This window comes from Colias eurytheme, chromosome 2 (genome assembly GCF_061535395.1).
Source record: "Colias eurytheme isolate Ceu_HAF_F1 chromosome 2, ilColEury1 Martin Lab GWU primary, whole genome shotgun sequence".
Lineage (NCBI taxonomy): Eukaryota > Metazoa > Arthropoda > Insecta > Lepidoptera > Pieridae > Colias > Colias eurytheme.
The window spans coordinates 12,085,117-12,100,867 of record NC_142981.1 but is presented as its reverse complement, the minus strand read 5'-3'; the positions used below and the strand labels follow the sequence as shown (position 1 = coordinate 12,100,867).

Sequence of the window (15,751 nt, the reverse complement as noted above, 5' to 3'; positions counted from 1 at the left end):
GTCAGTAGGAACTAGGATACATCCAGCACCGCGGCCTTGAGCTGACGTACGTCGGGATGGACCGTGAATAAGACGCTTTACAGCTGACTTCCGCCGCCGGCGCGCTACGTTTGAAGACAGTGCAGATACTCTATCGCTATCTCATCTGGCTTATGCTGATATTGACTAAGAGTAAGTAGATTAGAAAATATGTATTTTGCTCTCTCTCAATAGTAGAAGTAAGAACTTGTCTATTGGCTTTGAAAGGTAAATAAACACCGGATTTGCACGAGTCCATCATACTGTACACACATTTTCGATTTTATAAACCCTAGAGTGTAAAATAAAAATGAATCTTCTTCCGAAAAGTCATAAGGAGTTTAGTGAAAAAGATTACTGGAACAAGTTTTTCAAGAAACGTGGTAACAAAGCTTTTGAATGGTAGGTTATGTTTTGATTTTTTTATATTTGAATAATATTAAGTTTAATATTAAAAATAGTTGTATATAAGTAACATTAAGTATCACTTGATATAAAGAAACCACTAATCGAAGTAATATTTGATAATTCCAGGTACGGCGAATATTTAGAACTATGTTCCCAATTACACAAGTATATAAAACAAACAGACAAAATCCTTATAACTGGATGCGGAAACTCAAGCCTGAGCGCTGATCTCTACGACGTAGGTTTCAATAACATCACCAATATTGATGTGTCAGAAGTTGCTATTCGTCAAATGAAGAATATTAACTCTAATAGAACTAACATGAGCTTTTTGCACATGGACGCGACGAGCATGTCATTCGATAACGAAGAATTTAATGTAGTACTTGATAAGGGAACATTAGATGCTTTGATGCCAGATTCAGAAGAATCTACTCTAGTAACCATAGACAAATATTTTAAAGAAGTTAAAAGAGTTTTGAAGCTTGGTGGTCGTTTTGTCTGTATATCACTGCTACAGAGCCACATCCTAAGTAAGCTACTGGAAGTCTTTGGTGATAAGTCATGGATGATCAGAGTGGTGAGGTGTCATGAGGCTGAGGAAAAGAATGCAGAAAATGGTGATGGAACGACTTTGCCAGTGTTTGTTGTTGTTGTTACTAAATTTAAAGTTATGCCTAAGCTGGTGAGTTTAGCTTGATATTTTTATGAATTTTTTGGACATATAATATAAATAATAAATAAATAAATAATAAATAAATAAATATTATAGGACATTATTACACAAATCGACCTAGTCCCACAGTAAGCTCAATTAAGGCTTGTGTTGTGGGTACTAGGCGACGATAAATATTATATTTAATAAATACATATATAGATAATAACACCCAGACCCAAGAACAAATAATTGAGTTCATCACACAAATATTTGCCTTTTTTTTATTTTATTTGGGATCGAACCCGGGACCGTCGGCTCAGTAGGCAGTTACTTTACCACTGCGCCTACCGCGTCGTCATACGTCATACGTCATATTTAGGGTCTCTTGACTATAAGTTGCTTGATAATGGTAAACATGCATGTTATATGTAAAATGTAGATCACAGAAAGTTTATACTTTCTAGGTTCTCTTTCAGAAACTTATATACCAGGCAATATCTGTATTGCTAAGCGTCAATATTGCTGTATTCCTAAATAAATAGTAATTGTATGTTTTTTTTACAGAATTTTTTTCTGTTCTATCTACACTAATATTATAAAGAGGAAAACTTTATTTGTTTGTTTGATTGTAATGAATAGGCTCATAAACTACTGGACCGATTTTGATGAAATTTGGCACAGAAATATGTACCACGGGCGAAGCCAGGGCGGACTGCTAGTATATAATAAAATTCTAATAACTACACAATATAAGGTTCAATGTATTTTTTTAATTATAATTTATTCATTTTCATAATTTTATAACTTTTGAATTTTCTTACAGCTCCTAGAAGTATGTTTAGCGGGCGACAAAATGATAAGAGTGGACACACCAGAAGATCTACAAAGCTGTGTAAAATCTGCACAGGACGCAGCTTTCATCACCAATGGATTGGGGAAGACTAGCCTTGAAGGGGATGATGAGGTACTGTGTGGTTTATAATGAAATAGTTATAATGTGGGTATTTATAGTGTGGGTGTGGGTGGTGTGGGCTTAGGGTTAATTATTAATTAAAAAAAAATGGTAATAAAATTAATTTACACATAATATAACAAAATTAAATAAGAATGAATGTATATCTTACTAATATTATAAATGTGGAAGTTTGTATGTTTATTTGTTCCACCTTCACCTAAAAACTGCTAAACTGATTTTCATGAAATTTAGCAATCATATACCTAGATGGTAACTTGGTTTAAAACATGTCACATAGGATAGTTTTTATGTCGAAAATCCCGTGGTAACATGACCTATGCAAGTTTTTCTTTGACTATGCGGGTGAAGCTGCGAGTGAAAAGCTTTTATCTATACTAATATTATAAAGCTGAAGAGTTTGTTTGAACGCGCAAATCTCAGGAACTACTGGTCCGATTTGAAAAATTATTTCGGTGTTAGATAGCCCATCAAGGAAGGCTATAAAAGCTATATTATATCATCACGCTAAGACCAACAGGAGCCACGCGGGTGAAACCGCAGAGCGCAGCTAGTAGTATATATTCTTTTAAGACATTTTTGAGGTAGATATTTAAGTTTTTTTTGTACATTCTTTTTTTCATGTTTACTTCTCGATCTTTTATAATGGCCTCTAAGGATTTCTGAAAAGCAACATTGATGGAAAATTATGCCTGAAGATTTTTTTTTTTTATTTACTATGTATGAAGCTCAAAAATAATTTTTTTACAATTTTAAAATATGTATAGATTGCACTTTATAATGTTAAGAAAAATTTAATTAATTATTAATATAATCAAATTTTAGGTGTCTCTAGATTTAATGGTGCCTGGGCAAGACAGTCCGCGCTACTCACTCTATGTGGTTGATCAGAAAAAACAAGCAGCCAGCAAATATGCAGTTTTCATAGTGCCACAGGGACGGTGAGTTATTTTTTATGTGATTTATATATATAAAAAACCGGTCAAGTGCGAGTCGGACTCGGGTTCGGTACTATAGGGATTATTATATATATTTTTTAATTTTTAGTATTTGTTGTTATAGCAGCAACGGATATACATTATACATCCTTTGTAAAAAAATTTCAGCTTTCTAGCTATGATGGTTTATGAGATACAGCCTGGACACAGACAGACAGACAATGAAGTCTCAGTAATAGGGTCCCGATTTACCGTTTCGGTATGGCACCCTAAACATAGTATTTAAGAAGAAATTGAATTTTATAGGGCTAATTTCACATCTTGCATTAAGACGATACACAAAAAAAAATCCACTGCTTGGCGGGCGGAGTCTAATAGCTCGCTATCGCGAACGCGGGTGTGCGCGAAGTCATTCTTGCAAACTCGCCGCGCTGCCGCTGGCCGACTCGGGACAAACATGTATGGAGTCGTCATACAGTTATAATATTGTCATACATTTATTTAATTGTTGATTTATTGGTTTTATTTTCTTGCTTATAAACAAATAATCTTCTTTTTAACAACTACTTAGACATTATTAATAATAATTATTATCATTTCGTAATGTTTACTTTATTACAAAATAATACAGGTTATAAATAATCTTTAAAATAACAAAAAATATTGTTACTCTGAAAAAATGAAATGGTACTCAATAACGCGGACTACTGAATTGATTTAGATAGAATTTGATGCTGACGTAGATATTACATCATGCCCAGAAATGAAAGGTACTATTTCTGAAAGAAGTTATAAACCCTAATTCTTCTCAGTCAAAGTCAAGAGTGGAAGATATCACTAATACAGTAAAACTGATGCGAAACTTTGGATGTTAATTTGTATATTTTTTTGTTAGTTGTTACTTAATCACGTCAAGACTACATTACCAATTTTGATAAAATATAGCTAATTGCCTGGATTTACACATAGGATACTTTTTATCCGAACTGAACACTTCTGTGGGATAAAACAGGATTCACGATATAACCTAATTCCAAGCGGGTAAAGCCGCGGTCGGAATGATATTTTTTTAAATAGAAAAATTGTTTTAAAAAGAAACACAAAATATATTGACGCATGTATTTATTTTTTTGCACTCTATTATAATTGTAATTATTCATTACAAATAATCAAAATAAAATAGCCAGAACAAAGTTAGGCCCTGGTAGGGTAGGTAGGCAGGTACAGCAATGTGAGACGAACACTGGCTTATTTATACCTATAATAATGTATTATAAACATTCAATTAAGTTTACAACAAAAATACATAATATTAGCTAATGTGAAAACGAATCAACCAATCATCCCACAACAATGAAATGTGCACACAAATATTCACCCAAATCGGTTCATGTGATTAGGAGGAGTGACTGCAGCGCCATCTTCCGGGCCCAATTGTGTTTCCAGATCACCCAGGAACTCAATTTAATATACTTACACAAAATTATTCGAAATTAAAACTCACATTACTATGTAAATATGAATATAAACCTGTTTTAGTACTAAGCAATTTCCCGCACAGGTGTAGTAAGTATAAACTATAAATGAAATAAATATCAACATCAAATTCTTTATACAACATACTTATCTACCACCTACTAAGAAATGTAATTCTTGAAATTTTTTCGTATTTTTTTTAAATATAATACTACTCCAATGAGCTCCTGTTCCATATCACGTCCGCCATACTTCCACTAAGTTCACCATGATTTTTTATTTCTTTGCACTTTGTTGCTTTTTGCTAAAAATGGAATCATGCGATAAAACCAGTAGAACGTTGATAACATACATTTTTGACTGAATAAAGGTACTTACGAAGGAGTGGGTTCACATTGTGAACAATCAGTGGGTTTATTTTCCTTCTGGATTCCGGATTTCTGAAAAGATTATCTATGCTATAAATGAAAAAAATCTTACACATTCGTTATGTACTTAAAACAGGGGTACATATCAAACATCGTCTATAATACAATTATCATCAAATTTAAAATAAAACCAACTTCTTCATTAATTTGTTCCAATTGTAAGCATTCTTTTTTCTCCAACCTTTATGTTTCTTCTTCTTATTTTCTTTATTGTCCCCATTTGTCTCATTTTGTCTTATCGTGTTGTCACCCTTTTTTACGATTGCGCGAGCGACACAAGTTCCCCGTGTGACGGCCGTAGCGGGAATGACTCGTGCAGCGATCGGGGTAGGAAGGTACAGGGCGGCTCTCGCTATATTGGCTGGTCGCGCGCTAATTTCAAGTATTTCTTGTTTATTTCAAAACCATCGCATATTTCAAAATTCTAAATCGGTAGACGTATAGGTTGTATATTTTATAGTTAATATCCAAAAAGTCGTAACTTTACCTTTGTTATTTTGAAGATGCCAGAGATTATAAAAAAATAACAATGAGAACTTTGTAATTTTTTTCTATCGAGAAAATATCATGGAATCATGTTTCTTAAACGGTAGACGTATTGTGTTACTATTGAACTTTCTTGTCAAGAATTTTCATCACGACAACTTTAATAATATAAAAATTACGAAGGTTTGAAAAGGGCCGTAAATGTTAGAAAAATTAATTCATCACCTTAAGTATTCCTGATAGCCTACTTGACACAGACGTATATTTTCATGAATCATATTTTTCTTCTTTTAAGGGTGCTATTACAGATTTTTAACAAAAAACGCTATTTTACGGTACAATTTTAACTCAAAGCAATTACACGTGAGAACAAAGTAATATCTTAAATTAAAGATAATATATTCAGTTCTACGATCATCTTATAAAAATTGTACGACGTCATACAAAATTGTCGCTGAAATACGATTTTCCCAGCACTGGTTATTGGTTAATAGCTACCCCAAAAACCATGAAAATGACACCCGTGTCGAAAAGATGTAAAATTTTCGTCGGCGCAATCTTGGATTTTAGTTTTGACCTCATATTGGTTAATAGCCACCCCAAAAAACATGAAAATAACACACGTGTCGAAAAGATGTAAAATTTTCGTCGGCGCCATCTTGGATTTTAGTTTTGACCTCATATTGGTTAATAGATACCCAAATAACCATGAAAATGACACCCATGACGAAAATATGTAAAATTTTCGTCCGCGCCATCTTGGATTTTAGTTTTGACCTCATATTGGTTAAAAGATACCCCAATAACCATGAAAATGACACCCATGACGAAAATATGTAAAATTTTCATCCGCGCCATCTTGGATTTTAGTTTTGACCTCATATTGGTTAATAGCTACCCCAAAAACCATGAAAATGACACCCATGACGAAATGATGTCAAATTTTCGTCGGCGCCATTTTGGATTTTAGATTTGACCTCATATTGATTAATAGCTACTCCAACTCCTTGAAAATGACACCCATGACGAAAAGATTTCAAATTTTCGTCGGCGCCATCTTGGATTTTAGGTTTGACCTCATATTGGTTAAAAGCTACCCCAAAAACCACCCACATTTGCAAATGTGTTTGCTACTTAGGAAAAGTTCAGATTTAAAGATATAGGTAATGTGACGAATTTAATTTATTTCATTCCGACTGTTTCTCGGAATAACATACATAATACATTTACTAAGAATTGCATACAATGCCGGGTTTAATATATTACCGGTAACATAATATTATGTATGATAATAATTCTTAAAAAAGTATTTTATACATTTCTTAAAAAGCTTCGATATTGTATACAATAATACAATTCATATTCAAATTGTTGTAAAATAGTCACACTTTTTTAAGTTGGTTGAAATTTGAATACACTAAAATACTTATAAGGATCGTACCTACTAATAAAAGTAACAAAATGAATTTTTAAAGTTCCCAGTAATCTTCTGGAATCAATTTCAATAAAAATATAAAAAAAAATAATATCAAGTATGAAGATGGTCTATAAAATGGAATGCGCTATGTTTACGTGAGCGTGATGTCCCGCGAACCACGTTGCGACGTTAAATACCTAAATTTGAGTAGCGCAGATTTGTGACAGCGTCCTTAATGAAATCGGCCGATAGTATCCCGATTTTTAAACTATTAAGAAAATTGCCTAATATATTACTCAGCAAAGAAAGCTTACTAATGGCTGATTTATAAATCAAGCAGTAGGTTTTGAATGTAGCAGTGTAGATTAACTGACTAAGCAAACAGCACACCTTCATGGGCAAAAAATAGCTTACAGATTTTACTAAGGTACCTACTTAGCTGTAGCAAATAAAAAATATGTATATCAAATAAATAAAATCGTTTTATTATATTTTTCCCAAACTCGAATAGTAAACAAAACATAAATGTTTATTTACGACGTGTAGAATATATCGTCCAGAAGGATCTTCATAATATTTACACGGCGGATTATTTGGAGCCGTGCCCGAAATTGCGAAGTTCTTTGGAACAGGAAACTGTGGAGCGGGTTAGGACTAGATTTATAAAAAAAAAAACATACATGTTGCATTTTGTTGCAGTTTTTTATTTACTTTATTCGGCCTCTCGATTGGAAATGACACAGAATATTCTTAGTCTCACTATTTTAGATTTTAATAATCTCATTTGAAAATCACTGTATTGCATAGCACTTGATCCTATTTAATTTCCTCTAATTATTACGTAATAAAAATGCCTATTATTAAACAATTGCATTAAATATAAGAAAAAAACACCTAATTTCTGTTCACCTCACTGCGCGTTTCACTTAGGTTATAAACACTAAAAATGTATAACTAAGGAGTCTCCATATCTTTCTATAACATGCGTGGTAGTCCACCAACATTCGGATGAACGCGGAGGTGTAGCGAGTCATTAAATGCAGACACACCACGAAACTTCATACAGTTTGGAGGGAAATGTTCTGGAAAAAACAGTGAAAAAGCGCGGTTAAATTTTTATTATTGTGTTAAGTCATAATCTTGTCATAATACATAATTGTGTTAAGTTGAAAAGGCGGGTTAAAATCGCAGTTTTATCTTTTTCGTTATTAAATTATTATAATCAATCAATAACATTTTATGTTTTGCTGTGAGTTGAGTGAAATTGTGAATATTAAGGTAATTAATTAAAACTAAAATACTTATTTGTGCGTATCAATTCTCAGTTTAAGGGCCGATTTTTCAATCCTTGGATAAAATACGTTATTCGACGAATAAATTTTAACCACGAATTGAAAAATCAGCCCTAAATAATATGTATATTAATGGCACTTATAATAATTGAATCATCTCTCGCTGAATATTTTACGAATGCTTACTTAATTTCTTGGTAATTGTAATATGGAGTCGGAACTCGAACTTAATATTAATTAATAAATAAAAATCTACACTTCAATAAGTTCTTAAAAATTGTAAGTATAATAAAATGTTACTCTTATTCAAATAATTTAAAATTAATTTAACGTTATAATTACAATAAAAAAAATTGGTTGTCTGTAAAGTCGGTTTACTGACGATAGTTGAACGTGACAACGGTCTATTGTGCTTCTTTGTCGCTCGTTCCGCGCTCTCGCTTGCACTTCAAGCCTAAATGGAACGCCTCAGAGCGAGGTAACGCCGCATGAGTCATGTTTTTTCGTGCGTGCAGCCGGCTATCGAATTATAAGACGTTGTCACGTCAAAAAAGTAGTTCTAATGAAACATTAGGTACTCAGTTACCGCTTTTTTATATCTTAGGATTTTTGATATTATTAGTAAAACTTATTAGTAAGACCATTAGTAAACTGTACCTAATATACAATCTTGTACATTTCTATTAGATTAATAAACCAAAATGTGAACCTCCATCGACTAATTAAATTGCATCATGCATAATTAACCCACTTCAAAGTAATAAATCATATAATTACTTGCGAGAACATAAATAAATATGAATTTCTATTTTTATCATTGTATGTTTAATATGCGCCGCCCACGCAAAATGCGTGTTGTTTTGAACAGAAATATAAACTGAAAAACTTGTTTACTTGCTTTGCACGAATACATGTTTTTGCCAAAAACTTGATAATGAAAATTTAAGTGCACTGAATGACCTAGATTTAAAATATTGCAATGTTTCATGCAGTTCAAAGTTTCGTTCGAATTTATTAATAATTCAACTTTAATATTTTTACAAGCCTTTGAATAGTAAGTACTTTTTAATTTAAAAACTTATGAATACTTTAAAACCTCATTAATTATGCATTTATACAATGTGAATAGCCTGAAAAAAATCACTTTTAACTTAAAAAAGCTATAAGCTCGATTTTTCTTTAAAATTTGGTGGTTTCGAATAGCATTATTAGGTCAGCTTTAAGCCTTGTATCCACTTGAGCATGCTCAGGCGAATGAGCGGCTCATTTGGCCGAGCCGCTCAAGTGGATACAAGGCTTTAGGTTTGTTTTTTGTACAGGATTGAGCACAATTTTATTTTCAGTAATCTAATAAATAAATAAATTATGTCCTTCCAGTGAATCCGAGTGGTTATTTGGCACAACAGCTGGTCGTCGTCAACTCCAAGAGTCTGCGAAAGCATTTCGCCTAGTGGTAGCGGTGTTAAGGCGAGGACATCACTTCGATAGCTTGGACGCGGTTAAGGAGGAGTTAGCGCATTCCGCTAAAATGCTGATCCCTTTTGGGTTTAGTGGACAGGTAATATTGATTAATTAATTGTATAAATTAGTATTATTTATATATAAGAATTACGGTTTTTATATAAGTAATGTGTTGATTTTATGTAATGGTTGGTATAGCGCAAGTAAGTTTTCACGTAGCTAGTAGTAGAGTAGGTACCTACCATATTTGAACAATAACAAACAAAATATTTCTCGTCGACTTAATGTGGTGCGTGATGTTCTTATACTGATTGTGTATGTCAAGGAAGAGAAGTGCATGTAAATGTTCCAATATAAACTTATATGAACATAGAAGTGACACGCGCTCTATAGCTTAATATATACTCAAAAAAGATTATTATTACTGAAAAAGTTAACTTTATGCCTACATTTTGTAACAAAAATTCGTTTAATTTTGTTATTATCGTAGCAATTCCTATTATTGAAGTGAAACTTCTTTATCGGAGTTGGAAAAAAATTTAGTGTAACATTTTTTCGTTACGCGTGACATTTTACCGTTACGCGCCATCTTTTTGTTATCCTTACCACGCGTGATTCGACGTATTTCTGTAAAGTTGCATATAGTAAATTATTTTTTGAAAAATAAGGTCATAAAGAAGTTTCACTTCTTACGTGTGTACACTAGTACACGCACACATTTTTATTTTTGTACCTAAGAGTTGTGTGACTAACAGCTACCTTAATGCGGTCGGATGTACAGTAACCTCAAAACACAATGGCCGGCCTGCCCCCCTAGACAAGTGGCTTTCTATTAGCGTAAAGTTCAATAGAATAGATTATGAATGTATGGGATTGACGTAATCAATCGTCGTCGTCGTCGTAATCAAACGTCAATGTCATACATTCATAATCTATTCTATTGAATTTTACGCTAATAGAAAGCCACTTGTCTAGGGGGGCTGAAGTTGACACGTTGTCACAAGTTGTCATTTCCCTTCCAGATCCCGTTCCTCTCCCTAGGCAGCGATGTGGGCAAGCGCACCCCCATACACTCGGGCAGTTCCAAGGTGTCTGGTGACTTCGTGGTGGAAGACGTGCAGGTGGACGGGGAGGTGTTCAGGAGGTTGGTGTTCCTGGATAACCAGTTCTTGGTGCAGTCGGAGGCGAAGGTTAGGACTGGTGAGTTTTATAAAAAAAAAGACGCGTTGCACTCCGGGAGTGCCGGCAGAAGTGAAAACTTGATTTATTAACGTTGAGCATGTTTGATATTTTGGAATGGTATCCGTCTTACGCTTTTTCGATCAGGTCACGTGTCCTGACGCGAGTTTAAGATTTTATACCCATTACAGAAAAAGTGCTCAACGCCGCTAAAGAAGTTTTCACTTCAAAAATGACGTGTGGCACTCGGGGACTGCCGCGGTAAAGCTATTGCATGCTATGCCTTCAAGCCACACCTCCGCGCCCGTCCCCGTGGGGAGCGTGAGGTTTTTTCGTTACGGAATTTCTGGATTTGGTCCCCGCGCTCAAGGCCCGTGATAGAAGCTATGCAATAGCTTAAAAATCATATTTTTTTTAAAAGAATAGAAAAAATCGATCACTTGTATGCTACGAGGCCGAAGACCAGGGTTCGAATCCCGACTCGTGATAGTTTTTCTATTCTTTAAAAATTTATATTTATAAAGCACTTGCTTGTAGAAATGCTATGAAAAAGAATTTGACGGTCATTTTTGATTCAGTCAATTGATTCAATTCAATTGAGTCAGGTTTTTTTTATCTGAAGAAATCAATTGGAATATGATAAAAAATCTGTATTTCAACCATCCATTTATTTAAAATCGTATGAATGATTACAAACATGCATGAATATTTTATTAACTGACACAAAGAAAAATTGAAATTTATAATTTTTTTCAGTGAAACGCAAAAACAAAGAGCGGCAAGTGATCGACTTCGGGCACATATCGCAGTACCATTCTTTCATGTGTGTCTCCATACATTTTCTGGCAACACCTGCGCACGCGCATGTTGCCATACTCGGCCTTGGTGGGGGTGGTCTTGCCATGTTCCTGAAGAAAAGTCTGCCAAATGCCAGTTTAGTGGCTGTAGATTTAGACCCCGCTATGGTAGAAGTCGCCAAAGATCATTTTGAACTGGAGATCGATGATAAATTTCAAGTGGAAATTAAGGATGGACTGGATTTTTTAAAAGATGGCGCGGAAAATGGTAAGCGGTAGTAAACTCAAACTCAAACATTTATTTATTCAATTAGACTTCTTTTAGAAGCACTTTCGAATCGTCATTACATATTTTTTAACATTTACCACCGATTCGAAAAGCAGTGTTTATGGAGAAGAACCGGCTCCATAGTTGCTCTTATAATATAGTGATGATTGGTCTTGTTCATAGTCTTTTTTTATGTAAATAATTATAGTTATTTTAAGAAAAGAAATTGATAAATGAGAGATTTTTAAAGAATAGAAAAAATTCGATTGATGGCGGGATTCGAACCCACGTTTTTCGCCAGGATGAGGCGACGCCTGACCACTTGGCTACTTGTGATCCCGCCAGAGCAATCAAATTTCTTAAAATCTTTGTATAAGGACACAAAAATATATCTATACTTACCAATAATAAAAGCGACTGTTTACAATTTTTGTCCGTCTGTCTATCTGTTTGTTTGTTCTGGCTAATCTCAGGAACGGCTGGACCGATTTTAACGGGACTTTCACTGACAGAAAGCTGTTGTTATGAGGAGTAACCAAGTAACAGGCTATTTTTATACCAATATTCCCACAGGAACATTAGGAAAAATTCATTGAAACCGTAGGGCGCATATAGTAACTTATAAAGTACTAGCTTTCCACCCGCGGCTTCGCCCGCGCAGTCAAAGAAAAACCCGCATAGTTCTCGTTCCCGTGGGATTTCCGGGATAAAACCTATCCTATTTCACGGGGTAAAAAGTAGCCTGTGTCCTTTCTCGGGTATCAAAATATCTCTATACCAAATTTGATGCAAATTGGTTCAGTAGTTAAGGCGTGATTGAGTAACAGACAGAGTTACTTTCGCATTAATTATAATATTAGTATGGATTTGAACTCTATCTACTACTTAACCTAATAAATTTTAACATAAACAATGTATAACTTTACCAACCATATTCCAGGCACCCACTTCGACTGTATAATGTTCGACGTGGACAGCAAGGATCGAACCCTGGGCCTCTCGTGTCCGCCGCCGCAGTTCCTCACTAATGAGACCCTAAACCATGTGGATAGGATGTTGAAGGAAAATGGTAGGTTTTTTTAATCTATACTAATAGCTAAAGCCAAGAAGCATATATCTAATACACTGGAGATTGCACTGTTTATATTGCACCTAGTTAGTAAGTTAGGTGTGAAAGGGATAAAAAAACATACAGGCGTCATTCAACGTCATATTTTCTTGTTACAAGTTAATGGTCATAGTGCAATCTCCAGTGTATTAGATATAAGCTTCTTGAGCTAAAGCTAAAGAGTTTGTTTGTTTGAACGCGCTAATCTCCTACTGGTCCGATTTGAAAATTATTTCGGTGTTTGATAGCCCATTTATCGAGGAAGGCTATAGGCTATATATCATCACGCTAAGACCAACAAGAGCGGAGCCACGCGGGTGAAACCGCGGAGCACAGCTAGTAATTGATAAACTTAAAAACATTATTAAACTGAACTTTTTGAATTGAAACCTCTTTAGGTATGTTTAGTAGAATGTCTCGGTCGCATCATGGCAATACCGTCACGTCATGGTAATGCGACAATTTTGGTACATTTGAATCTTAGCAAAGAAGTTTCATTTCTGACGCGTGTGCTCGGCACACATGCTCTTTTTTAATTACAACATTTTATAGCCGATAAGTGATTAGTAACGAAACTAGCTTTGCCACGCGGACGAACCAAGTCAAGTATCACTACCAAATATCATCGAAATCCGTCAGTAGTTTTTGCAATAGGTAACAATCATTCTTGCAAAAATTCGCGTTTTTAAAACATGTACACACAAAATTAACCCAACAGCATCGAAATTATTGGAATTTGAAAATACTATTGAAATTAAACTTAATTCCAAAAAATGAATTACTTATTTGATATTATTAGTCGAATTTACTTGAAATTGAGCCATTAGCGCTCTTCATTGGACCAAAAATAAGAATTATTCACTTCTTACAAAGCCAAACTACACACTAATCTACATACACTATATTCATTCGTAATTGAATATTTAAGCGAATAGGACGTGAAGCTGAAAGAAATATTTCAATTTTATATTTCAATCTTTGGACAATTATAGTTAAGTACCTAATGTTTCGTAAAAAAGTTATATAATAATTAAAATTTATTTAAAATTTTTAATGTGGAAATTGTGTAAAATTAATATAATCGATGCAATCGTCCACAAATCCTGGGGCCTTAGACAAAGTAACAATTAGAAAACGATAACGAAGTTAGAAAAGGCAAAAATGTATGGGATTGACATACGCCGCGTTAGATCACGTGGTCTATCTAATGTCAATCCCATACATTTTTCCTTTTCTAACTTCGTTATCGTTTTTTAATTGTTACTTTGTTCTCGTTATATTCTAACGACATAGAAACTTTTTAGGGCTGATTTTTCAATGCTTGTTTAAAACTTATTTGTCGAATAATGTATAAAACTACCATTTTAAAAACGTATTCTAATTGCCCGTATTTAAGTTTACGTGACATTTTAATATTATCGTGTAATACTTTATTGGACGGATAAGTTTTATCCAAGCATTGAAAAATCGGCTCTAAGTTAAATACTTAAATTACATGATTTTGTCAATGTATATATACTCATTAATCATTATTACCTAGCCTAATACCTGTCTCCGCAAATTCCACAATTCCGAAAGAAGTACTTACCTGTTTTTTTTTCTTCAGGCCACTTCATTCTCAACTTGGTGTGTCGTGACAAGGCCCTTCAAGAAACTATCATGGAACCTCTCAAAAGACATTTCAAGCATATAGTATCTATAAAATTGTATGAAGAAGTGAACGAAGTTATTTTCGCAACAAATAGCAATACATCTTATAGTGTGGAAGATTTGGAAAATGCCGCGAAAAATTTGAACGCAAATGCGCGGGAAAGAAAACTTGTCAAAGTGAAATGTGTTGATTTGAAGGACTTATTGCAATCTGTTAATATTATAGCGTAGTTTTAAGTGTTATTTTTATGTGTAAATATAATGTTTAATGTAATTTTGTCGTTTTATTGCATATCCACATAATGTACTTGAGACAACTGACAGAATGTTTTCTGTAAAAATATTTTTATTGCTTTTTATCAATTTTCGACGAACGAATTTAAAATTTTATTGTTATTGTTGAATGGAAATTTCACGTAAAGCGGAACTGAAAAATTAGTCAAATTTCCGATTTGATTCCTATCTTAGGATGTCTTTCCGCCAGCGGCTTCGCCCGCGCGCGTAGTAAAAAAAAACTTGCATATTTCCCGTTCCCGTGGGATTTTCGGGATAAAACCTATCCCATGTCCTTCCTCAGGTCTCAAGGGATACCTTGAGGTATCTACAGAAATAATTCTGTACCAAATTTGAAGTAAATCGATGCAGTACTTATAACCTATCACAAAAGTACTTACTTTTTCAGATTAGCCCGGACTAACATACAGACTAACAGACAAATATACTAAAATCTATATTATGTATTAACATCGGTATCTATTGTAGATTACGCCCAAAGTATTCTTTTAAATAAATATTCAATGTACAGTTGTGACTTTCTTACGATCTTGTTATATGTATTATAGATATTTTTTAAAGATTTCAGTAGGCGTGTAATACATGACGAATGTAATAAATAAAACCAGTAGATAGTTAGTACTTTTATTACAAATTTGAAGTTATTGATTCTTACATGCAAAGCAGCAATTTTATGATTAGATTTTGTGTTAAGTATAGTAAGGAAGCTATAGTGTTTTTTTTACGACAGTAAAACATCTCATCACTATGGGAAGATGCACAAATTGCTCTGAATATTATAAATTCCGATAGATGGCGCTATATACTTACAATCTTAAATGGCGGCTTGTATTCCGCAATCAGACTTTAAAAAAAAACAGTACCAAGCTTATGTTTAACTATCAAACTAAATTTCGAATT

At 33.8% G+C, this 15,751-nt stretch overlaps 1 protein-coding gene and 1 long non-coding RNA gene across 2 annotated transcripts; one reads left to right on the top strand and one right to left on the bottom strand.

Annotated features, from left to right (window-relative positions):
• The first annotated feature begins 251 nt into the window (after positions 1-251).
• Positions 252-14,831, top strand: LOC149910732 (eEF1A lysine and N-terminal methyltransferase homolog). The gene is made up of 9 exons (XM_090116338.1): positions 252-420; positions 553-1,111; positions 1,908-2,048; positions 2,883-2,998; positions 9,472-9,652; positions 10,578-10,755; positions 11,491-11,799; positions 12,740-12,868; positions 14,514-14,831. Exons 1-9 carry the CDS (start codon positions 329-331, stop codon positions 14,786-14,788), a joined length of 1,980 nt encoding a protein of 659 aa, XP_089972464.1. The 5' UTR covers positions 252-328; the 3' UTR covers positions 14,789-14,831.
• LOC149910733 (uncharacterized) lies at positions 4,097-5,358 on the bottom strand. Its single transcript, XR_016457379.1, has 3 exons — positions 5,035-5,358; positions 4,850-4,911; positions 4,097-4,775 (listed from the first exon to the last, which is right to left on the bottom strand). It is a non-coding gene; the product is annotated as an uncharacterized LOC149910733 (long non-coding RNA).
• Positions 14,832-15,751: the final 920 nt, after the last annotated feature.